The 27466-nt window shown below is 41.2% G+C and overlaps 1 protein-coding gene across 1 annotated transcript; it reads left to right on the top strand.

Annotated features, from left to right (window-relative positions):
* Nucleotides 1-3267: 3267 nt before the first annotated feature.
* Nucleotides 3268-25712, top strand: LOC124262911 (pleiotropic regulator 1-like). Its single transcript, XM_046697507.1, has 15 exons — nucleotides 3268-3372; nucleotides 3756-3862; nucleotides 7357-7487; nucleotides 7977-8024; nucleotides 8545-8629; nucleotides 8988-9072; nucleotides 10101-10193; nucleotides 10983-11075; nucleotides 11935-12084; nucleotides 19453-19554; nucleotides 20724-20816; nucleotides 21505-21623; nucleotides 21809-21948; nucleotides 22645-22838; nucleotides 24998-25712. Exons 1-15 carry the CDS (start codon nucleotides 3364-3366, stop codon nucleotides 25055-25057), a joined length of 1509 nt encoding a protein of 502 aa, XP_046553463.1. The 5' UTR covers nucleotides 3268-3363; the 3' UTR covers nucleotides 25058-25712.
* Nucleotides 25713-27466: the final 1754 nt, after the last annotated feature.

Here is a 27466-nt window from a genome sequence, read left to right on the forward strand (position 1 = left end):
TGTTATCACTGATTAAAACACTTCCATGGTTGGATACATTCATTTGTCAAATCTCCTCTTGACAAAGCTTAATTAATGTCCATGTACGAATGTTTATGGAGCGACATGTGTGTGTTTGTGCGTGTGCATGACTGCATGTGCGTGCGTGCGTGCGTGCGCAAACTGAGATAACATGCCGCATTCGGAAACCAGTACCAGTGCCTGTTGTAGCAGACTCCAATGCCCAGCAGCAGTAAGGGTAACAAATTTAGCACCACATTAAACGTCTATTGGGAGGATCGAACCCCGACCTTCTGTATACGCTCTATATCCACTCGGCCACAGAGGCGCCAGTGTGTATTGGATCGGACTCCGTTCACTTTCAGTTAAAGTCAATTTTAACTGAATCAAGTTATATATTTTAATAAATACACTTGCTGGTTACTTGACTCGGCCCCGCAATAAGATTTATTCATGAGACCCATGTTAGTCTGTTCCATATGCGGAACAAAATGAATAATCAAGTCATATATGTATTATCAATTAATGTCAAATAGACAACCATTGTTGGTTGGTGGACTCAGAGATCATAGTTGTGAGCACTTGCGGACTCACATATAAAGTTTCGAGGATGTGTGAAAGGAAACAATGTATGTATGTTACAGTCAATCTGTGTAATCAGTCATATCGCGTACTGACTAAATAAATCAGTCATGCATTTCGTGAAGTACCTGTGAGCACTATAGGCAATACGTGTAATGACTGAAAATTCCAGTTGTTACACGAAATGAAATATTGAACTATTTAAAGTATACTGAGTATACTGTGCCATCTCATTCACCACAAAGTCCTACAGTCAATTCAAAAGCTAGCATAAAAATAGTAATATAGTTGAGTCTTTCATCACAAAATTGAAATCATATATCACAGAAGTCATTCAATCGAACTGTCAAATCACTTGTAAAAATCTGTCCAGTTCATCTCACAAGTTGATGTTCGGAGTCGGAGACTGAAGCATCAGATTAAACAATTTAAATAGTTCAATAACAATTTACTTTATGTTGATGCAAACTTGTAAAACATTTTTATTATAGCATCAATAAATGTTTTACATTGAACTTTGGTGTTCTTGACAGCATTTCCGTCATTTCACGTAATGCCTGACCATGATATTTAGTCATTTCGTGTAATAACTAGAATTTTCAGTCATTACACGTATTGCCTAGTGCTCACGGGCACTTCTAGACTAACAACTAGTCCCTGAAATGAACATATTTTACAGAAAAAAAGGCTCATAGTGAAAAAAACCCAACAAAATATAATAAAAAGGAGCCCTGAGACTGTCTTCACTTTCGAAATCTGGACTTGCTACATTTTAGACTTGATTGGGATTTCATGGATTTATTTACTTCAGGGTCTGTATGGCAGACTAAGGCACTTCACGATGACTGATTCATTTAGTCATACGCGAAATGACTGGTTACACAGATTGACTGTACCATCTACAGAATGATGACTGATACATCAAATCCATGGTCAAGTAAACCCAGAAGGCAAAACGTGCGTCGTTACAAACAATGAGACAATATTACCACTAAATTTCATATCTTAGTAAATTTTCAAAAATATTCTATAAACATCATGGGTTTATATATATAAATCATGTCATAATTGTCAATTCTCATATACGATTAGATATTGTTGCATTTGTGTTACAGGGCTGTGTTCTTTCACCCTTACTCTTCATTGTGTATGCCAGTGATTGTTACTTGTCATTATATGACGTGTTTACTTTGAAATTCGCAGATGACGCCACTGTTACTGACCTAACGTCTGATTTTGAAAATAATCGTCAAGGCAGTGAACAAATTCTATCTTGGTGTGAAGACAATTTTCTTTTGCTGATTGTAAAGTAAACTAAGGAAATGGTCACGGTTGATATTCGGAGAAATAAGGAACCTCTACATCCTCTTATAAATTGATAATGCAGAAATTGAAACAGTGGACTATTACAGTCTGTACAAATATCTCGGCGTCATTTTAGATTCAAAACTTTCGTTTTCAAAACAAATCGATCACATTTACTAACAAAGGCAAACAGCGACTTTATTTTCTTGGCCGATTAAGAAGCATTTTTATTGACAAAACCATAATGACCGTTATTCATAGTGTGTGGACCTACACTTTTCTATGTTGGTATGGGGGTCTGTCTGCTCGCAACAAAAAATATCTTTTCAAAATTGTTAATTCTGCCAGCAAAATTCCTGGAATGTTTTTTTAAATATATCCCTTTAACTATGAGCGCCAGATAGTCAAAAAGGCAACTGAAATTAGAATTGATAGTTCCCATATTTTATCTCACCATTTTGATCTACTGGACGCCGCTTTTCATTACCTTACCTTAAACAGAGCTCGACAGTCTTTCATAACATCCAGAATTCGTGAATGCAGCAAATGTTTTGAATCATCGTCATGCAGTTTCCAAATTTGCTAGCCAGTCGGGCTAGCTATGCCTGAAAAATACTAGGCCACAAAATATAATTCATTAGTTCGAAATTTGAATGTAGATACGGGTTTCATCTCTAAACTGCTAATATGATGAACATTTTTCATGATAGCATGATTTAAAAGTGTGTTATAACTTAACAAGTAGGAGAGAGTGATATATTTACAAAATGACCCCATACATATTCGCCAGCCAGTCGGGCCAGTGACTATGGTGTTTACTGGTCCGACTGGATTTTTATGTGCCACGGGCTAGCGGGCAAGTGGCTATTTCGCACACTGTCATCATGTGTAACTACTGGAATTATTCTGCCTCTTTACATATGTGGTTAATTGTATTGAATCATGTCATTTTTTTTGCGTATATGTGTGTAAACAGCATTCATTTTGAGTATGTAATTATTGTGTATATCTTTGTGAATATATTCATTTTGAGACCGTTTTGATGCAAACAAATTTCCTCCGGGATAATAAAGTTATATCCCAGATAGCATTCGGACGTTGGCCCAACCTTGGCAATGTTGGCAAAACCATTGCCAACGTTGGGCCAACGTCTGAATGCTATCTGGGATCATATCTTATAATTATGGTTTACGCCTGTATGTTTTCCACTTGTATATTTTCTCTTATAGTGTTTAGTTTTACTGTAATTAATATTTTCTTCACGTATAATCGAGTGTACAAAGCTGTGTTTTCCGAGATGCTTGTTGTGATGTGTCTGAACAATGTAATTTGGCGTGTAAGAAAAACCTGTCTTCCGTATTTTAGTAGTACTTCGTAACCGGAAGTCGTCAAACGAATGGTGGACAAAACAAAACGTGAGGAAAACGACGATTTGACCGGCTTCTTTGAATCGCTGTATATTCCATTCTTTTCAAAATGACCGAGGTAAGGATCATTGTGTGTGTGTTGGAGGTGTTATTCCACAAAATGGTTACACTATATTAAACCAATAAAGTGATATATAGCAATATGAGTCCATTTCTTGTACACCACCAGTTTTCGCGCACTCTTGCTCAAGACGTAGGTGCAATTTTTAGATGGGAAGTTTTGAGATGTAGAAAGTCAGTAACCTTTGATAGTATACGCGGCATGTGCATGTGGTTTATCACCTATCACGATTAATACTTTCAAATCTGTGTATTATGCGTGAATCAAGTTGAGAACACAAGAACAGTGCACTGTTTACAATTGAATTAGTGCAGTATTAAATGTAATCTGCTGGTAAGAGATGTTTATATCGAGACTTCATATCTTTTTTGTTGTTGTAGGAGGTCCAGAAGCACTCTGTCCACACACTGGTGTTCAGATCTTTGAAGAGAACACATGATATGTTTCTATCAGAACAAGGGACAGCACCTGGTAAAGAGGAAAACAGGTATTGTTCTGGTATATCAAACTTAAACGTGCACTGATCCACAGCAATTTCCGTGGACTGGTTGTTGCTTTTGTTATTGTTTTCTCCCAGTGAGTACCCGGATGATATCCCAGAATTCATGACTGGTTCGTTACCTCTGCTGCGCCACCCTCATGCGAAATTGATAGTATAAGTATAGGCCGATCAACAAAGATGAAATCTTCTTTACTCTATCTTCATTATTTTGATAACAAATGAAAACATTTCGAAGTTTAACTATCTGCCAGTGGTAGAAAATGTTAGGACTGAAATAACGCAGTCAATGTACGTCTTTATGTTTTGCCTCATAATCCTGATTAGTTTATTATCATATTTCACACACACGCCCTAAGTGCGACCTAGAGCATGTTGTCTGTCTCATTACACTTCACGGCAAAAACAAAATGATTCTGTTGAATACCATAACAAATAAATAAAAACAAAAGGCAAATATCAAAATTAAAACAGACTAAAGTTATAGCAACAATATCAGGCTATTACCTTGTTCGGGGAATGTATCCATCAATATCCACATAAAGGAATGAGATGCCATGCATCTGCAGCTGACAAAGAATCCTGTTCCATGTCATGTGTCTTTTAACAATCTAATATGCGAAAAAGTGATCTATCATTTCAGGTTTTTCACATTGGTGTATAGTCCCATTGGTTGCTCAACCACACCTGGCAACTAATTGCATGATGTCCGCCATTCTTTAAAAAAGCAATTTAGTTAGCCAATAATGAGCAATCAATCAATGTATTGGTGGTTAATCCTTTGAAGGAAGGACGTTGTTTTTACACAGACACTTTACGACAGGGTGTATTTAGTATAGATTAGTAAATCTACATACATAAACACTACCTTTTGACAAATCCGTTGTGCAGGTAATTAATCAATCAGCGTGTTATTGGTTAATCCTTTGATCGATGTTAGTTTTGTAACTCAGTTGATAATTCCTCTTGCTGTCCAATGCTCATATTACATAAGATGTAATACATTTGCCACATCAGACCTAAATTTATAATGATGAGTATTTACTCCAGACACAAGAAATGCCAAATGGGAACCTTTGTCGGGTAATCTGAGTGGTGTTATCACTAGTTATACCTGTTATAAATTCATTAACTGACCATCAAGTGAATGATGACAAATAGCATGTGTCGGTTTACCACTAAACAAGGGTTACAGCAAGAGAGTAGTAATCTCTGTATTGCATGCAAGTTTGATTGCCTGAAAAACATCCTATGGGCCGACACTGTTTTGAGGATACGAACTGAACTTCATTGTTGCATAAGAAATACATGTAAGCATTTGCTGCTTACTTAGTTAAAAACTGTATATACCTACAGTACAACCAGAAATTATTGAGAATTTAAGATTGTAATTTTTTATATTTTTTTTCACTCATTACTCATGTATCAAATGTGAATATTAGCAGAACATAACTCCAGATTCAAAGACAGGTGAACAGTTAGTATTTTGTCAAGTCACCATGGGCAGCAATGCAGGCTTTAATGCGGCGGGGCATACTACTGATCAAAGAAGTTAGAAAGTCGTGGTCCATGCTGTCCCAATATCGGATCACCTCTTCTTTCATGTCAGCAATATTTGTCAGATCTTCTTATTGACAATTTCCTTCATAAGTCCCCAAACATTTTCTATTGGATTGAGGTCAGGGCTATAGCTTGGCCAATCTAATAATGTCATATTTTGGGTCCGAAACCAGGCCTGTGAATGCTTTGAACGATGTTTTGGGTCGTTGTCCTGCTGGAAAATCCAAATATTTCCATAGAACACATGAGCAGATGGAAGTAAATGTCCCTTGAGAATATCTGTGTACCGCTCACTGTTCATATTCCCTTCAAATACACAGAGGGGGGTTGCCCCTAACACAGATATGCCACCCCACACGTTAAATTTCGTACTGTACTTTGGGTGCTGATACAAAGGTTTTTGAGTTTGTTTTGTCCCGAATTTCAGTGTATTAGGAAACAGCCACACAGAACTTTCATCTGAGAAAATCACATTGTCTAAGTTAAAATTTCTATGCTGTAAGCACCAGTTCAACCTTCGCTCCTTTTGTTCAGGTTTCATGATCGGTGATGGAATTCCTCGACTTTTCTGCCAACCCATTGCATGCAGCTCAGTTCTAATTGTCTCCTTACAGACAGCCAAAGTTCCTCTATCAATCATATCCAGCCTTAAGTTTTCTAAACTCCTTCGTTTGTTTTTTAGAAACAAGAATACCAAGCCGCCTCCTGTCACCGACAGTCAATATTCTGGGCCTACCTGTGCCTCCCTGATGCTCAATGCCATATCCATTTGCAATATTTTTCAAAACACGATAAACAGTGGACAAAGGGATGCCTGTTCTACTTGAAATCACTTAAGCTGATCTGATGTACTTGTTATAATACTCTAAAATCAACTTCCTCTTCTCTAAATCATCCATACTGAGGATCACTGAAAATGTCATCTGCTAGCAAGTAAACAAAGGGGGATAACTCTTCACAAACTAATGAAAAGGGATTAACAGAGTTGTCTCTTTTGAATGAAACCAAGCACTTGATAGCTGGTCAAGGTTGTTTATACTAGAAATCCAATTAAACATATTCCTAAAATTCTCAATAATTTCTGGTCATACTATATGTACCTAAGTAAAATTTCAGATTTTTTTTAGCAATGGCAAAGTGGGGTTGTTTAGTTTATGGATTGAAATATATCAAATGTGTGTTTTAGATATCATAGCATAGGTAATAGACATCATATATTTACATGATTAAATATCGAGGTAAAAAAACCCACAGAAATAAGATCAAATTGGATCAGTCACTATACCATCCAAGCATTTGAAAATCTGAAAAAGCCTATACTGCTGGGATACTTCATTACAATCAGACAAGAACTACGGGGATATTTTCAAATAATAGCATCTGACGGGCATCCACCTTTCCAAATGTCTGACTGTTTAGGTTGAAGAAATTCTGCCAAGGTGGACAGTAGCCGAGTCCCTGTGTCTGTCACTGTCGAGGGAGCAGGGGCTGACCAGTTTACAGCTAGGTTTCATAATTAGACTGTTGGTTGGAAACATTAATCATTCTGGATCAGTGCCCCTTTAAGCAGGATAAAACTGACTGACTGACTGAGTTTGGTTTTACGCCGCTTTTAGCAATATTCCGGCAACATCACGTCGGGGAACACCAGAAATGGGCTTCACACATTGTACCCATGTGGGGATTCGAACCCGGGTCTTCGGCGTGACGAGCCAACGCTTTAACCACTAGGCTACCCCACCGCCCCAGGATAAAACTGAAACAGTATAAATTCTTTATAATTATTGTCGTTTGACTGGTTGTTTTTTGGTTAGTCAAGCATTGATCATGAACATCATGATGAATATTCCTCTTACTGGTTACCTGGTTTCATATGCATGATATAGATGTTCAGAATTCATGATAAGAACTTTGATTTTCAGTGAGAAAAACTGGAAACTTTGTAAACTGCGGGCAGATTATGGTCAGGTGAAGGACTTGCCAAAGGAAGGAGGAAGAAAGGCGATGAATTCCAGAGATGTCATTCGACCATACGGAGAAAGTAACTACCATGGTGAGGGATATTTGTCAAAATTTAAACTTTTGGAAATGCAAGCAATATCATTATGATGAAAATAGACATGATAGAGAATTAATCAGTTACTACCTTTGACAGCGTTGCAAACTCCCACCTGCCCGACCGTCCGGGACGGTCTGTTTTGCGACCGGACGGTCAGTTTTAAAAAGTTGCACGCCCGATGGTCTGGCTGTTGAATCAGCATAATTTTGTAATGTATATAATGACTAAAAACATTTAAAAACGTGTTATTGTGACAATAACCTGACATTAAACAGTTCCCTCCTCCTATTTACCTCCTTTATATTTTATCTTAATCCTGAAAATTCTGGACTGGTAACTTTCCAGCTGGTCTGGTAACTTTTAAGAGTTACCAGACTAGTTGTCTGGCCGAAATTTTGGGGAGTTTACAACACTGCCTTTGATGTATATCCTATTTTAATGATAGTGGTCAAACCAAATGCTATTTCCTTAATGTTATTTCAGATTCAGAGACAGGAGTGCTTGGAACACATCCTTACCCAAATGGACCAGGTTTGTGTTTTGTTCAGCTACTTAGGGTTTGCGTGATGCCCCACCTATGTGTCAGTGATCCTTCCATAGAGGGATACAAGCGTTATGGGTCCCAGCTCATTACGTTTGGTCTTTGATTGGTCTTGAACTATATTCTGGGTCTTGATTTGATACATATTTAAATAGCAGCAAGGTTATGAACATAAAGATTTGAAAAAGTTAATGACTGATGAAAATCCTGGCAGTCAGCCTCTTATGAAAAGTGTGGGTTACTGAAGAACAATTCTAACTCGTATCTTCATGGTTGGCTAAACTTGGCTGAAGACAAGTAAAATCCAATCCTAGTAGCATATGGAGGTCTGAGTTTTCAATGCTCCAACTTGGCTTTGAATCAGATAAGATTTACAGAAGGTGTAAAGCTATCAAGCATAATATATCTTGTTGAAACATAACTATCTACATACTCTGAAGACGCAAAATAAGGTTTTCACTAGTGCTAATCTTTAGAAAGACAAATTTCAAAGGCTGGGTGGAATTGCAGGTGTTCAGCTGACAGACGGGACGTCACAACACATGGATCCCAGTGGTGCTGGAAGCAGAGAGATCATGCTGTACGAACAGTCAAGGTACGAACTGTATCTAGCCGTGCATGCTGCTTTCAGTATAGCAGTATAGAGTATGGAGTATAGCATCGTTCCCACATGTCAATATACACTAATGTTATTATCATCATTAATTTGTGATGATTTTTAAGGATTATATATTCTTATGTACATGTTTTTTGATCTAGTCTTTGTTGATCGAGTAACTATTGAGTGCAAAACTGTTGCCAAGATACCAGATACCACCTGTGTACTTGGTAAGTTCCTAGCCCATCAGTTCCAGTCACAGTTTCTCCTTCGATTCAACATGTGTTACCATGAACATTGGAGGTTCTTTAGCTTCACGTCTAACCATGTTAACCAAAGAATGTTGTATTTTCAGACAAACAAGTGTTTCATCTGGTGCAAGTGTTCATGAAATTCGGCAAAATGCTGGTCTCTCAGAGAGAATGGATCCCACTTCAAGAGTATGTCATATTTCCCAGTGTTAGCATCTTGCACACAATGCTCACAGCTACACAATAATGACAACTCATTACATAAACATTCAACTAACACAACACCCTGCTCACACTGTCACAAACATCATGGAGACACAGTCGGTTGTACAGAGTTACATCCCTTGTTTGTGCGAGATCCTATTGTCCAGGGTTTAAAGTTTTTCCAAGATTATAATGCTTAGTTCGCCTGCACCATGCCATGATTTGCACTCAAGAAGTAAACTGACGGGATCAAGTGATTAGGCTTGCTGATTTGGTTGATGCATTGAATAGATCGATTCTCATTATGTCAGTCTCCGTATTATGTCTGGTCCATACTTGATTCAGGGCTCCAGATAAGGGTTGTATCGGCGTATGTACAGATATAAAATAAGCACGATACGGTAGGAAATAATTTAGAAAACGTAGCAGATACGCACCACAGCAATGGTGTACGGTCTTAGAATCCTTTATAGACGTATTTATCTGAAAATGTAATGTTTATTGATTATTGCAATGTTGTCGTGCATATATGAAATGAAACACAAGATTACTGGTGCTCCATTAAATCCCATTCAGTACTCTAAATGTACTCTTAAGGTTTTCCAGTACTCCTGTATTGAAAAAATAAGGAGTACATACTCCTGATGTTGAAAAATTATCTGGAGCCCTGCTTGATTATTTACCTACCGTCGTCATATGGTTTGAAGATTGCTGAGTGCTGTTTTAAACAACAAACAAACAAAACAAACAAGACATGCTCACACAACAATAACTATTATGTAAGCTGCAAAGCTCAGCAGAAAGGGAAGTAACTCCTCCTTGCATCTGTTGATAGTTCACCAGTTTTCTTTTCCAACAAAAATACTGTTGTTCTGGTAGTTTTGTTTATATTTTCCCACTTATAAGCTGATAAGGTTATAGGCATAATCTCTGTGTTAAACTTTTGGGTTATCTCCCCTATGCGAAATTTTGTACAAGAGATACATGTTAATATTTCTGACTTTGTGTTCCAGAACATCAGTGTGGGTCAACAACAGATGCTAGTGCCAAGGAAGGCTCCCACAATGCCCAAACCACAATGGCATCCCCCATGGAAACTCTACAGGGTATGGAGGCTAGCCATATATATTTGAACTGAAATAATCAAATGAATACATTATCTCAACAACATTCAGACTTAATGAAGAAAATGATTGTCATTTCTTACAGTGTTTACTGAGGGCTGACAGTAGGGTCACTATTGCCCAATGTAGGTTAGCCATGTTGTGATTGTACAGTTCACCCTGAAGTGCTTTGGTTTATCAAGGCTGAGTGTTTAGACTGACTGACTGACTGAGTTTGGTTTTACGCCACTTTTAGCAATATTCCAGCAACATCACGACGGGGGACACAAGAAATGGGCTTCACACATTGTGCCCATGTGGGGATTCGAACCCGGGTCTTCGGCGTGACGAGCGCAACGCTTTAACCATTAGGCTACCCCACCGCCCTCTGAGTGTTTAGATTCTACAGGACAGTTTTGTTCTGGTTTACAGATATTTGAGTAATTCTTGGTATTTTTCAATATTTTAACAGTTGAAATTGATTTACGTTTAGTCTGACCTATCCTCATATTTTAGCATCTGAAATTTTGAGAATTTAGCATTGTTCAGGTATGGAACAATTGCATCAATATTTGTGTATCTGACTTGATTCATGAGTACTCATGAGGTTAAAGCGTTCACTTGAAATGCTGAAGACCTTGGTGCTATTTCCTTTATGGGTACAATGTATCTAGTGTTCCCCTGCCTAGATTTTACTGGAAGATCGCTAAAAGCAACGTTAAACTGTACTCACTCTTCAGTTCAGGAGTTCAGGAAACAACTTTGTTAGTGTTGTAATTGTGGTTGTTTCAGGTAATCAGTGGTCACCTGGGCTGGGTGAGGTGTATTGCTGTGGAACCAGGGAATGAATGGTTCGTCACCGGAGCTGGAGACAGAGTCATCAAGGTGGGCAGATAACTCTGTTGTTCTCATTCATTACTTTGATTCACCAAGGTTAGTTAAGCTGAATTTCTCAAAATTGATCATGTATGACAATATAGGTGTAAGGTCAAAAGGCTGACAATTTATATTGATTAGGAGACAGGGTCAGCACGGGTAGCTATGAAAAAGTGGTTCCCTTCATGAGTTATTTAGCTGACTACAGGTCAGCCATTCTCTTCCCACAGAGGTTACTTGTCATTTCTTCCTACGAACCTCTGTTCTAATATGGTCATATTTCCCGGTTCTCGTAAAATCCCCTAGCGGCAAAAAATCGCAACACAATTATCTCCCTTCTTTCTGTCCAATCAGGACACGTGTTACATCAACTTGACTAATACAAGCAAATGTTGGGTCACAAATATCCCTCCTCTGCCAGGAACTTGTGTTGATGTGACACACAAGACATTTAATGGCTAGCTTGTCCGTTGTCAACGAGGGTGATGGAGACGCCATTGATCCGCTATTCACATGACTGAGTTCTGTCTATAAGAAACGTTTGCGCATTACGCAGGGAAAGAGGTTCTAGTTTTCCCTAAGCATACGGAAATAACCGAGGCCTTGCGAATGATCACTTTTGAAACAACGTCGCTGATTGCACAACTAAATCTGATTGCAACCAATCACGAATCCTGAACACTCGCACCATGAAAGGGCCGTATTAGAACAGAGGTTCGTATGAAGATATGACAAGTAACCTCTGTGGGAAGAGAATGCAGGTCAGCATGGTGTAATAATATTCATCATCCAGTTAACCGTTTATCCTCCTCTTTCATTTGACTTGATGGGAAGTAAGTCATGGCATATCTGAAACTGCTGTGTTTAGATCTGGGACTTGGCAACAGGAACTTTGAAGTTGTCTCTGACTGGTCACATCAGTGCTGTCCGAGGGGTGGCAGTCAGCCCCCGACAACCATACCTCTTCTCCTGTGGTGAAGATAAACAGGTCAAGTGCTGGGACTTGGAGTACAATAAGGTAAGGCAGCCTTGTAATAGAGTCATCCATTTGTCAAGTATTTCATTATGTGTACAGGAAGGCAGCCTTGGAGTCATCCATTTGTCAAGTATTTTATTATGTGTACAGGAAGGCAGCCTTAGAGTCATCCATATTTTTAAACTTATCCTATCTCACGACTTGCACCTCTCTCTCTTGCTTCGACTTTTAGTGGAACGACTGTAAACTTTATTCCATAGGCCTCCTTGTCCATTCGCCCGTGCACTCCATGCTGCTCTCCTTAATTAGCTTCCTAGTTCCTAATAAAGCTTGCAGCATGCTCCACTAATTGCCCACGTGACTACCTTGAATGATCATTCTCTTTCTTGTTGCACGACTGTGTGGACGTGCTGTACATTAGGGACATTATTTCACCCTAACATCATGGGGTGTCAAGGAAAAGGAAAGTTTGTGCTCAATGCAAGACGAATTATTCGTCCCTCGACCCTCACTCTTCTTGCAGTGACTGTATTGGACAATGTAACTGGAACTAACGATGTGACAAGTGTAATTCACTAAAAGATGAGGATTTTAAGGCCTACCTTCGTGTTTGCTCCCCCGGAGAATCGCCGATAGGGACAGGAAATCAACAGAATCTGATCCCACTCCCGCCAAGCGTATCAAGTTACAGCGACAGAAATTCTACCTTCACGCAAGAGAGTGACGTCTGTGGTTCAAGAGGATTTTATGGACGCTTCATCAGATTCTTACTTATCTGAGGACTTTCGGCACCTATTACGTACGCATCAATCACCTCCTTCCATAGCGTCAGATCACTCGCGGGTGGTTGTGATCGACAATTCTTCGTTGCCTGTCCCATCTACACTACCAATGGACCTTAGATCGACACTATCATCATCCAGATCATCAGTACATATCCCCTCGACTATCTCAGTTTGTTTGGAGCCTGGCCAACCTTGTTCAACCAGCCAACTGTCTCCCTACAGTTCATTGATCACCATCACAAGCCCGATCTAGATCACCGGATCGATCCAGATCACAGTCACGAAACGGGTCCAGATCACAACTTCGAATCAGATCACCGGACAGATCCAGATCACCTAGCCGATCCAGATCACTGAACCGATCCAGATCACAACTTTGAATCAGATCACCGGACAGATCCAGATCACCGAACCGATCCAGATCACCGAACCGATCCAGATCACAACATCGAAGTAGATCATCGGACCGATCCAGATCACCTAATCGATCCAGATCACCGAATGGATCCAGATCACCGAATGGATCCAGATCACAACTTCCAATCAGATCATCTAGGACCGATCTAGGTCACCAGATCACAACATCAAAGTAGATCACCTAACCAATCCAGATCACCAAATCAAGCCAGATCGCAACTGGAAACCAGATCACCTGTTCGATCCAGATCACCTTATAGATCTAGATCACGATCACAGTTTCCAGTTAGTGCATCGAATCGATCCAGATCACTTTACAAATCCAGATCATCTTACCAACCCAGGTCACCTATACGATCTAGATCACCTTACAGAGCCATTGACCAATCGGGATCACACTACAGATCCACATCTCATGGCCGATCCTATTCAGATGGTCGAACCAGAGCTCCAATCAGAACCAGATCACCAACTAGAACTACAGCGACCCGGACTAGTTCTTCATATCATACCGGATCACCTAGCCATACTAGGGAATCCAGATCACTGGCTTACCAACCTACTTCGGTAATTACCACGTCGAGATCTCGATACAGTTCCTCTGACCGACGTTCGGGTGATCATTGCTCTGATACCACTTATAGGCCTACAGTCTCTTACGATGTTCCGTCTACACGCTCTGAGAATCCTTCGACTCACTCTAGGATCTTCGCTGAGTCATGGGAACCTGATAACAATTCCACTCCTACAGCGACTCCGGATCTAAATATGAAGATCAGGGCCATAACTTCAGCCTGGAACCAAATACAGCCGTCTACTCCAGCCCATCCGTCTTCGGTAGCTCCTGGCTCTTCATCTGGTCCACCTCCTGAGATTGATCCAGTCCAAATAGCCATGCCTGCATCTCCCGCTCACTCTGAGTTATCTACCCCTGGGGGTAGCTTTGCAGCAGTTGAGACACCTCAGGTACTCCTTTGGATTGTTGAGAAGCTCCAACTTCCCTTGAGTACTTCAGCAGATGACCTGGATCACTCTTATACTCTTAGGAACCGAGATTGGTCTACCATCACCCTACCACCTCGACCTTGTATTCTGAAATTATCCAGTACACTAAATGAGTACACTAAAGAGCCTGAAACGAATTAAGGACGGATTCTCTACTCCCAGGTATAATCCTTCTACCTCTCATGTCCACGCCCTAACAAAAATCTCAACGGCTCCAACAGTTGATGAGGATATTGGAACCCTGTGTGGCAAACGAGCTGCTTCGCCCTACCTTATTGAGGACCGAGAGTTGGCTCACATGGATTCAGCCGTGAGAAAGACGTTGCCATCTGTTAGTTGCGTGATTGCAGCAGTCGACACTGTTAACACTGCTCTGGAGCATACTTACTCTGATCAAGACGCTTACATCTGAGGATGCATGACTTTAGCTTTGGACCAGTTCCAAATTATCCAGGATCAGTTGTCTCATTTTTTGGGCTACACTCTTGCTGTTTGCCGACGTGGACCCCTTAACATCTCTTCATGGGAGGAGCGATTTAAAACAGAACTGTTTCGCCAGCCTTGGTTTGTTGACTCCCTCTTCAATGGTAGCATCCAAGAAGTATCTAATAAAGTTGATAAAGAAACCCACTTTCAAGTCTCAATTGAACTGTTAAAGATTCAGAAGTCACAGCTCCAGCACTCATTAAACCAGCGTCGAACTGCACAGTTCACCCCTACTAATCCGGATTTACACAATCTTTTTCGTGGCGCATCCACTCAAGGCCGTGGCAGAGGAAACAGATCTCGCCGTGGTGGTTCCTCCCGTCGCTCCCCCAGGACCAACTCTGTCCCAGGGACCAGCGCCGGGATGCAGTGACGGCTTGAGACAATCGCACGATTGGGACCTCCTGCCCCCAGTCGTTCCGATTTACAACACTCCGGTAGGCGGGAGATTGCAGATCTTCGCCCCGAATTGGACCATCCTCAAAGATCCGTACGTCACCAACCTGCTACTTCACGGCTATCAGCTACCCATTATTGGCAGTCGACCTCTGACGTAGCATCCGGCTCATCGCTCATATCCTGTGGACCAGCTTCAGACTCTGCAATCCACAATAGGTACGCTGTTAGACAAACTCGCGATAAAGCTCCTAGGTCCATCGCCCGGCACTCCAGGATTCTACTGCCCCATCTTCTTGGTTCCAAAGAAAATTCCAACAAACTCCGGCTCATCTTCAATATGAAGTTGTTCAATGCCGGATTCCTGCTTCCACCACCTCAACCTTTTCAACCTTTTACGCACCATCCTGAAGAAGGGAGACTTCCTCATCAGCCTAGATCTTCAGGATACTTATCTTCACGTTCCGATACATCCAGAACACCGGAAGTACCTTCGTTTCGTGTTCAACGGGAATCACTACCAATGGAAAGTCTACCATTTGGAATTTCCACGTCCCCGTGGCTTTTTACCCAAATTGCCAAGCCCATAACAAGCTTCCTCCACTTTCAAGGATCACCTTCGAAAGCTACATAGACGATTGCATCCAGGCTCAACAGGATCTGATCGTATTGCTTCGCCAGCTACAGTTCACCACCACGCTGCTCAGACAGTTAGGGTGGCTGTTGAACATCGTGAAATCGGAACTAATACCGACTCAGAAACTCTAATTCATCAGAGCACTGTTCGACACTCGTCAGGGGATGATGTTCGTACCTCATGACAGGTGGATAAAGATTCAGCAATGCATTCCTCCAGGACTGTCTCAGGCAAGAACCTTACGACAGTGGCAGGAGCTACTGGGCCTTCTGACGTCAGCACAAGCCTTAACGTACAGAGGCCAGCTCCAACTTCGGCCAATACAGCGATTTCTACGCCCGTACCTTCAGGCCGACAATCCCAAGGAACTAATTTGCCTCCCAGAACTGCTTTGTCCAGTCCTTCAATGGTGGTTGACGAATGGAATGTTTGCGCCGGAGTCTCTATGATGCCCTTTTCGTCGATGCATCCCTCATGGGTTGGGGAGCTCACTTCCTCGACCACCGAGTGGCCGGGCTGTGGTCATCCGACGAACGGGTACTTCATATAAACGAGCTGGAATTCAAGGCGGTAATTCAAGCCATCTCCCATTGGGCAACAGAGCTTCAATCAACCAGTCTGTTGATCCAATCAGGTTCTTCCATGTCATCGACTCACTCATCATTGTAGCCCAAGCCAGACACATTCCCTGGGTAATAAATGTGATCACCGATGCCTTGTCTCGATCCAACCGACCGTCCCTGACAGAGTGAAAGTTACTGCCCCAGATCTTTCATTTGATGATCTACCCGTTATCACGGCCTCAAATAGATCTGTCCGCCACAAGGTTCAACAACCAACTTCCAAAGTTCGTATCACCAATCCCAGACTCCTTGGCGTTGGACCTCGACGCGTTGGCAATATCATGGGCGGGTCTCAATGCCTACGCGTTCCCCCCTCCAGCTCTGCTACCAAAAGTAATACAGAAACTATTGGCCACCAGCAACATACTACTGCTTTTGGTCGCACACTTCTGGCCAGCGAGCAGTTGGTTCGTCAACCTAAGAAGCCTGGCAGTGCCAAACCCAGTACCGCTTCCCAACCGGGACGACCTACTTCTTCACCCTCACTCAGAACTGCGCCACGGGTCACCTCAGACCCTCAATCTACACGTTTAGCGCATCTTCACGGGTCTCTCATAGCTAAGGGCTACTCTCGCCGAGTAGCCACAGCTATCAGTTCAGCGCATCGTACTTCAACCCGTTCCTATGACAACAAGTGGAAGAAGTTTGAAGACTATTGCAAGCTTAGGGGAATTGCATCTCCCACTTCCCCCTTGGCTCAGGTCGTTACTGAGTTTCTCCCGCATCTCCGCACTACTAAGAAACTCAAGGGTACTACGTTAGCTACCTACTTAGCCGCCATCAACTCGGTTTTGGCTACCACCACGGGCTCAAAGATTTTCACTGTTCCCGAGTTGCAGAGTCTACTACGCTCCTATAGACTCTCTGACCAGTCGAGGAAGTTCAGACCTCCGGCCTGGGATCTGTCCGTCGTCCTTCGTCATATGATTTCTACAGATTATGAAGCTTTAGAAGACAAGGGTTTCGAACAAGTGACATTCAAGACATTCTTCCTGGTAGCTTTGGCTACTGCTGTTCGTATATCTGAACTGCATGCGCTTGATGTCAGTTGGGTGCGGTTCGAGCGGAAGAAGCATGGCAAGGCTTTCCTGGGTCTCCGCTGGGACTTCATTACGAGAAACCAACTGCCAGGGCAACCGGACTGGATGTTTACCTTTCCCCCGTTGTCCACCAGTTTTGGGCCTGATGATGGGTTGCCTCCTCCAGCCGCTTCCAATCCTCATGAGACTCGTGCACTAGTCTCGACGACGATGAGTCCCTTGTCTTGTACAAGGTTGCGGCCGAACACCACATCGCTCAGGAGCACCCATCTCCCTGGGATTCATTGTGCTTAGTAAGCCAAGGGGTTCCGGAGAACCCACTACAAGCACAGGAGTTGCGTGCATGCATAATGGGCCTCCCTTGTACATCGCTATCTACGGTTGTCATCAGTCCACACAGCTCCAAGACCAGCTGTTTGCACTGTCCAGACAGAAGGGTAATCTGCGGCCTGCCGTCCAACCGTGGGATAAGTGCAAGTCGTGAGATAGGATAAGTTTAAAAATTTGGACATTTTAATATAAATTGTTTATTTATATACTTATCTTATCTTACGCGATGGACGCCCGCCCGGCCTCCCCCACTTCTCAGATTTCAACGTTGGCTCCAAGATGAGAATGATCATTCAAGGTAGTCAGGTGGGCAATTAGTGGAGCATGCTGCAAGCTTTATTAGGAACTAGGAAGCTAATTAAGGAGAGCAGCATGGGGTGCATGGGCGAATGGACAAGGAGGCCTATGGAAAAAAGTTTACAGTCGTTCCACTAAAAGTCGAAGCAAGAGAGAAAGGTGCAAGTTATGAGATAGGATAAGTATATAAATATACAATTTATATTAAAATTTCCAATTGTCAAGTATTTCATTATGTGTACAGTAAGCATGGTTAAGCAGCTGTGAAATGTCCTATTGGTCAAGGTACAGAATCTTGTACATCTAGTGACTCCTATATTTTGCATGGTATTGTTTTTATATACTACCCATCAAAAGTTTAGACTCACCTAAAGCACTCACTATACGTTATGCATATTATATGGTTACATCGAAGAAGAATTTCTCCACTAACTTTGGGGAACCAACTGCAAACTTTATGCAGATGAATTGTATGAGGATCGTTCATGTGAACAGTTGCGTTTTGATGTAAAGTTTTGTTAAGAATTCGCCAATTTTCACTGCTTTTCAACATTTACTGAACTCATGACAACAATCTTTTCAACGTTACAAATTTGTTTTACAATACATTAGTTCATGTGTAAACAGTACCTTTAAACTGAATGGACCATTTTGCAAAATCAAGTTTAGAACAGTTGACTGAAGTAAATGGCTACATTTACACTAGTAGTATATGGGTAGTATATGTTTATGAAGGGGCCCTTGTGTCCCAGTCGTTTGAGGCGTCTCACACATTCACCAGAAGAGTTGTGTTCCCTGAATGGCCAAACCTTACGTTTGTGAGTTTGTGTCAAGGGCCGCCCTCCATATGTTTCTAGGCCTGTAAACACCATACCAATGCTCATAGGCTTTACCAGACTGGTAAACGTCGGAGACCTGCATCACATCTGATTGTCCTCTACATCAAACACCAAACATGACACACAATGATCTGACTCAAATACTGTTTAGAATGGTGTTAAACATGTTAGCCCTTAATTACTAACTCACATACATTTTTTGCAGAAAGGTGGATGACTAGGCAGTGAATCTGTTAGGTTTAGATTTTGACAAGGTTACCTTGATACAAACTTTGTGGATAACAACCTCTTTATTTTGTGAGTGCATTGTTTTGATACAGATTCTTGTACCGTTGTCTTGTTCCTGCCTGACAATGGTACAACAACCTGTATCAAAACATCGTACCAATGAAATTAAGAAGTTGTTATCCCTAAAGTTTGCCTATATTGTACTTCCCAACTTATAAAAATGTCACTTAAAGAAGCTTACCCTGGCTTCAGGTGACCTGATCATCCCTGATTATATTCTCCTACATCTGTTTCTGTATGTTAAGGAACTGTTTGTATATTTCTCAGGCTATCCGTCACTATCATGGTCACCTGAGTGCGGTCCACTCGCTGGACATTCACCCCACCATTGACATCCTGTGTTCCTGCGGCAGAGACGGCACTGTCAGGGTAGGTAACTATGGTTACATTGTAAATAATAAAGGATGAAGCACGTTCAGGGTAGGTTACCATGGTTACATCGTAGATATTAAGAGTCAAGGTATAGCACCCTCTATGGTAGATACTGTCTGGATGAGTTGCCATAGCTACATTGTGGATATAAGACGCAAAGGATGGCACGGTCAGGGTCAGTTGCCATAGCTACATTGTAGATATTAGAGGCAAAGGGTGGCACGGCCTGGGTCAGTTGCCATAGTTACATTGTAGATATAAGAGGCAAAGGGTGGCACTGTCTCAATTTGTTGCCATAGCTACATTGTAGATATTAGAGGCATAGGATGGCATTGTCTGGGTGAGTTGCCATAGTTACATTGTAGATATTAGAGGCACAGGATGGCATTGTCTGAATAAGTGCCATGGCACTGTTAGAGGCATGGGATGGCACTGTCTGGGTGAGTTGCCATAGTTACATTGTAGATATTAGAGGCATATGATGGCATTGTCTGGGTGAGTTGCCATAGTTACATTGTAGATATTGGAGGCATGTGATGGCATTGTCTGGGTGAGTTGCCATAGTTACATTGTGGATATTAGAGGCACAGGATGGCATTGTCTGAATAAGTTGCCATAGTTACATTGTAGATATTAGAGGCATAGGATGGCATTGTCTGGGTGAGTTGCCATAGTTACATTGTAGATATTAGAGGCACAGGATGGCATTGTCTGAATAAGTTGCCATAGTTACATTGTAGATATTAGTGGCACAGGATGGCATTGTCTGAATAAGTTGCCATAGTTACATTGTAGATATTAGAGGCACAGGATGGCATTGTCTGAATAAGTTGCCATAGTTACATTGTAGATATTAGAGGCATAGGATGGCATTGTCTGGGTGAGTTGCCATAGTTACATTGTAGATATTAGAGGCACAGGATGGCATTGTCTGAATAAGTTGCCATAGTTTCATTGCAGATATTAGAGCAGATATTAGAGCCATGAGATATCACTGTCAGGATAGATTCTCATAGTTATATTGTAGACATTTGAGGGCCAAGGAATGGCACTGTGTGGTTAGGTAACCATGGTTACATTGTAGACAAATGAATTGAGGAAATGACCGTATGTATGATTAAGACATTTCAGTAACAATACTAGTCACGGACTGTGTGTGTTGTCAGGTGTGGGACATGCGGACCAAGGCCTGTGTACACACCATGGTAGGCCACCAGAACACCGTCGCCGTCGTCAAGTGCCAGGCAGCAGAGCCACAGGTCGGTGTACAAAACTCTGTGATATGGCTGCTGGGAGGTGATGCTAGCAACTTTTAACTGAGTCAAGGCTAAAATGGCTGTTTTATCTAATCTATTTCTTCAACAGCTGAAGCCTGTCATGTGTATGATTGTAAGGTATAATACAGTGCTTCAGGTTTTTATATGGGTATATGGTGAAACAATTGTTACAGCTTAATCTGGACCATGCATGACCGAATAGGTCAACGACAGCATGAAAAGTGAGGTACGAGGTACGCAGCCAGAGTTACCTGCTCTTGGCTGTAGGGGGCCCTCCGCAGGGCCCTGTAGGGGTGGTCTCACTAAACATAACGAGTTTTTTGTTTGGTAAAATATTTTATTGAAATATTGTTACAACTGTCGTAGGTTTTTAAAATGGACATTTTAATGCTTATATGTACCCCAAGGAGGACTTTTCAAAGAATTCATAACCTCTACAGGTTTGTATAAATTTCCCAACAACCAGTTAACAGATAATATTAGGATTGCATGTCCCCAGGACGCTGAGAATGAAACTTGAGTGGATGCTGATCCATTGATCATGTTAACAATCATAGTTAGCCCCGCTGAGCACCTACCCAAGTTGGACATCAGTGTATCAATGTAAACTATAATGACATCTTATTATTGCTGAACATGTTAGTTTGACATTTGCTGTGTGTTGTCCCAGGTGGTGACAGGCAGCCATGACTGTACGGTGAGACTGTGGGACTTGGCGGCAGGACGTACCAAGGTGACGCTCACCAACCACAAGAAGAGTGTGAGGGGGTTGGCCCTGCATCCTACACAGTGAGTAGTGGATAATACCCTCATGACCTGAGGTAGTGAGGTGAGGTGAAAGAGGGTTTAACGTAGTGCTTAAGAATATTTCGCTCAAATAATTGTCTCCTCACTTCCAATGCATGATATGTGGAACCCTTGTTTTGATGAAGTTTACAATGAATATGCCTTGAACATGTTTTAATTCTGCGTAGGTACACCTTCGCATCAGCATCGCCGGACAACATCAAGCAGTGGAAGTTCCCTGATGGCAACTTCATACAGAATCTGTCCGGACACAACGCCATTGTAAACAGTCTGGCAGTCAACTCCGACAACATCCTGGTGTCAGCAGGTCAGTGATGACATCAACACATCGAGGTGTTTGTTGATATTTTACATCAGCTACATAGCAACGTCACATATTTAAATCAAATATTTGACTTCAAATCTTACAGGTTCTCATGATTCTTGTATAAGCATCACATTCATATTTAAAATGAGCAAATAAACACATCAAGATGTTTTCTTTTGACAGAGGGGTGGTGGGGTAGCCTAGTGGTTAAGGCATTCGCTCGTCAAGCCGAAGAAAAGGGTTTGATTCCCCACATGGGTATAATGAGTTAAGCCTATTTCTGGTGTCCCCCGCCATGATATTGCTGGAATATTGCTAAAAGCGGCGTAAAACCCATTTCACTCACTCACTCACTCTTTTGACAGAAATATGTTAGACACTATAACAAAATAGTTTGTATGTCTGTTGGACAAATACAAAAAGCTTCACGTCTTTGACACCTCTGAAAAATCTGGGTAAGTGTAGGAGTTACGATCACCTTAGCGCTAAGATGGCTTTGTGGAACGGGACTCTGGTCTTTAGCACTGTGACCACATGACCCCATAGCTACTGGTTATTCTATATTTAGAATATTTAGGGCTTCTAGAACTTGAGGGTTCTAGAAGTCTGGCATTGTAGTGTGTTTTAGGTGTGAAGTAAAGTTGTCATTTGTATATACATCTCACTGTGTCTCCATGAGTGTGCTGTGTGTTTCAGCTGATAATGGTACCATGCACTTCTGGGACTGGCGGACTGGCTACAACTTCCAGCGTCTACAGGCCGCAGTACAGCCAGGCTCCATCGACTCTGAGGCCGGCATATTTGCTGTCCAGTTTGACCACAGCGGAACACGACTCATCACAGCAGAAGCTGATAAGACCATCAAGATATATAAGGAGGATGATACAGCGGTATGTAGCAGCAGCTTCCTTCCTGCGCCTCCCATGCACCATCTGTGTGTGTACCACCTCCACATAGCTGGAGTATATACCATCTGTGTGTGTACCACCACCATATAGCTGGAGTATATACCATCTGTGTGTGTTCCACCACCATATAGCTGGAGTATATACCATCTGTGTGTGTTCCACCACCATATAGCTGGAGTATATACCATCTGTGTGTGTACCACTGCCATATAGCTGGAGTATATACCATCTGTGTGTGTTCCACCACCATATAGCTGGAGTATATACCATCTGTGTGTGTACCACCACCACATAGCTGGAGTATATACCATCTGTGTGTGTACCACCACCATATAGCTGGAGTATATACCATCTGTGTGTGTACCACCTCCACATAGCTGGAGTATATACCATCTGTGTGTGTACCACCTCCACATAGCTGGAGTATATACCATCTGTGTGTGTACCACCACCACATAGCTGGAGTATATACCATCTGTGTGTGTACCACCACCACATAGCTGGAGTATATACCATCTGTGTGTGTACCACCTCCACATAGCTGGAGTATATACCATCTGTGCTGGAGTATATACCATCTGTGTGTGTACCACCTCCACATAGCTGGAGCATATACCATCTGTGTGTGTACCACCACCATATAGCCGGGCGGTGGGGTAGCCTTGTGGTTAAAGCGTTGGCTCATCCAGGATCGATTCCCCATATGGGCACAATGTGTGAAGCCCATTTCTGGTTTCCCCAGCTGTGATATTTCTGTAGAAGGAGCGTAAAACCATACTCACTCACAAACAAATAAACCATCTCTGTGTGTGTGTAAATGATTCTTCCTCAAAACTAACCACTAAGCTAATTTACCGCTTATGTCAAGCATAGAATTCAAGGGACCTATTTCATCTATGTTTGAGGCTTATGCCATTAGTTGTTTTGTTTAGGAAACCCAAGAATATCCAGGTCAGCATTTGTGCAAACTTGATAAAACAGTTATCACCATGTGCAGTGACAGGTGAATCATCAGGGATTCAGCAAATAGTATCTTATGCCACATATGAGAAATATTCAATCTATACCACCTGGGTTAAAATTGATCTTCGGCAACTGTCAGCTTATTGTAAGAGTAACAGGATCGGGTGGTCAGGCTCACTGACCTGGTTGCTGCATGCCATCGTATCCCAATTGCATAGATTGATGCTTATGACATCAATAACTAGATTAGGTTCTTGAGAGGCATTTAGAAGTTGGTGTTCAAGTAAAACGCAAATATTATGGATGACAACTTTTTCTTTATTGTCAATTAGCTCATTACTGGCTTCTACCCACATCTGCTAATCTCTTGTATAAACTCTTCTCTTGTATAAACAATACCCATTATCAGTACATCTCACTCTGTCATCTCCCGTTTCTTATCCAATTTATTGTATATACATCGGGGGTGGAAATAACTTTAAAATTGCTAGTGTACTCCGGTACAGTGGCACATGTAAAATCACTTGCCCTGATAATTTTTCCACTATACCGTCCGTTTTCTTGTTGATTTTTTAAATAAACAACATAATTAATATTGGAAAGTCAACTGGACACCGGTACAGTGTGATATACAAGTTTGCTTGCCCAACAGAAAAAAACACTGGACTCAGGCGTCGGGCAATGGGTTATTTCCACCCCTGTATACATGCAGCACTGGCTTCTTGTACATTTAGTATATATACTCATTGATGTATCTTGTTTGTTACAATTCACCTGACGAAGGGGCAAGGAACAGCCCAGAAACGTTGTGATATACAATAAAAAAGAAGTTGTCACCCATAATATTTGCGTTTTAATAACCGGATTGTTTGGTCAAGGCTTAATTATTTACAGACTGCTCTTATATAGCTGTAAAATTGCTAACTTTTGCATTAAACAGCATACAAATACAATGTTTGTTTTGTGCCGCCAGATTCAGTAAGTATGCACACCTGTCGATCCAGTGGTTGGTGTTAGGAGCAATGCCGTACGATGACACGCTATCATCCAAGTCACTCAGCCTGACCTCCTGTCCAATCAAATCTCCCCTTACAACCAGTATAGGTCCCTAGAGACCTTTTCCAGAACTCGCTTGAAACCCATACATTATACAGCAGCTTGTTTTCAATGTATTTCAGACAGAAGAGTCACATCCTATCAACTGGCGGCCTGATATTCTCAAGAAGAAGAGATACTGAACCATCATCCAAGCAGCATATGTATATAGTCACCATCCTGAATACATGCATCCTGTCCATTATGCTCCATTGTGTGATGGAATAAAGATATTTGTCACAATCCTTGGTACTGCTGACCAGTATCATATTTTAACAGACTTTGTTGGGCAGATGTTTCAATGACCTGGTCCCGATTTTTGAAAACAAACTTACGTTTTTACTCAAATTTCAAACTGAGTTTGACAATTTGAAACAGATGAATTGTTAGCTCAACTGCATTTTTCCAATAAAAAAGCCCAAACAACTTAAGAAATCTATATCCCAAACTCAAATTGTCTACTAAATTTGAGTTTAATATCGATTCCAGTTCATTCTGGGAAATGCATTAACCTGAGTCGAAAGTCAGACTTTGTTTGTTTCAAGAAATCGGGGCCCGATGTTCCAAGAATAATAATATTAAGATTATTGAGAAGTTCTCAATTTTAGTGTGGGCAGCTTTTTGTAACATTCCCACTTTCATCCTTACACTTTTATAATTGAAGAATGTGATCCTGGCAAAGATAATGAGGTGCAGCCAGGAAATATGTCAGGGTGGATAATTACTTCACAACTTTGGTACTGCATTGGTTGTAAAAATGTGTAATTAAAAATGGATTAAAATTTATGAAAAGCAAAACGATTTTTATACTTCACACATTATTCAATGGTATTTTTTCAAACAAATCTGTTTGTGGTGTTAAAGGGCCACTGATCCAGAGCGATCAATGTTTCCAGCCAACAGTCTAATTACGAAACCTAGCTGCAAAATGGTCAGTCCCTTCTTCCTCGACCGTGACGGGGACTGGGCTACTGTCCACCTTGGCAGAATTTCTTCAACCTAATCAGTAGGACATTTATAGGAAGGGTGGATGCCCATCAGATGTCGTTATTTGAAAATATCCCTGGTGGTTCTTGTCTGATTGTAATAAAGTATCCCAGCAGTGTAGGCTTTTTCAGATTTTCAAATGTTTTGATGGTATAGTGACTGATCCAGTTTGAGCCTATTTCTGTGTTTTTTACCTCGATATTTAATCATGTAAAAATATGATGTCTATGACGTATGCTATGATATCAAAACACACATTTGATATATTTGAATCCATAAACTAAACACCCCACACTGCCATTGCAAAAAATCAGAAATTTTGCTTAGATACATAGGTATATACAGTTTTAACTAAGTACACAGCAAATGCTTATGTATATATTTCTTATGTAACAATGAAGTTCCGTTCGTATCCTCAAAACAGTGTCAGGTTTTTTTGCAGGCAATCAAACTTGCATGCAACACAGCGATTACTACTCTCTTGCTGTAACCCAGGTTTTGTGGTAAACCTACAGATGTTATTTGTCATCATTCACTTGATGGTCAGTTAATGAATTTATAACAGGTATAATTAGTGATATCACCACTCAGATTACCCGACAAAGGTTCCCATTTGGCATTTCTTGTGTCTGGAGTAAATACTCATCATTATAAATGGATGTCTGATGTGGCAAATGTATTACATCTTATGTAATATGTGCATGGAAGTGCAGTAAGAGGAATTATCAGCTGAGTTACAAAACAAACATTGATCAAAGGATTAACCGATAACACGCTGATTGATTAATTGCATTTATCCTGCACAGCGGATTTGTTAAAAGGTAGTGTTTATGTATGCAGGGCTCCAGATAAGGGGCGTATGTACGGATAAAAAATATGCACGATACGGTAGGAAATAATTTAGAAAACGTAGCACATGCGCACCACAGCAATGCTGTACGGTCTTGGAATCATTTACAGACGTATTTATCTGAAAGAGTGTTGTTTTATTGTTTATTGACCTGTTTACACAAGAGTAGCAATGTTGTGGTGCATATATGAAACGAAACACAAGATTACTGATACGCCATTAAATTCCATTCAGTACTCAAAATGTACTCTTAAGTTTATCCAGTACTCCTATATTGAAACAATAAGGAGTATGTACTCCTGATGTTGAAAAATTATCTGGAGCCCAGTGTATGTAGATTTACTAATCTATACTGAATACACCCTGTCGCAAAATCTCTATAAAAACAACGTCCTTCCTTCAAAGGATTAACCGCCAATACATTGATTGATTGGCTAACTATATTACTTTTTTAAAGAATGTCGGACATCATGCAATTAGTTGCCAGGTGTGCTATCTTGGCTGACCAATGGGTGACCAATGGGACTATACACCAATGTGAAAAACCTGAAACGATAGATCACTTTTTCGCATATTAGACTGTTAAAAGACACATGACATGGAACAGGATACTTTGTCAGCTGCAGATGAATGGCATCTCATTCCTTTATGTGGATATTGATGGATACATTCCCCGAACAAGGTAATAGCCTGATAATGTTGCTATAACTTTAGT

The sequence above is a fragment of the Haliotis rubra genome, unplaced genomic scaffold (genome assembly GCF_003918875.1).
Source record: "Haliotis rubra isolate DU_JTF1 unplaced genomic scaffold, ASM391887v1 Scf86, whole genome shotgun sequence".
Classification (NCBI taxonomy): Eukaryota; Metazoa; Mollusca; class Gastropoda; order Lepetellida; family Haliotidae; genus Haliotis; species Haliotis rubra.

Bases quoted from the DNA above. Each gene is read 5' to 3' on its own strand.
- LOC124262911 (XM_046697507.1), top strand. The intron at 8,630-8,987 runs GTACGAACTGTA...TTGTATTTTCAG, and splicing joins ATGCTGTACGAACAGTCAAG to ACAAACAAGTGTTTCATCTG. The intron at 21,949-22,644 runs GTCAGTGATGAC...TGTGTGTTTCAG, and splicing joins CAACATCCTGGTGTCAGCAG to CTGATAATGGTACCATGCAC.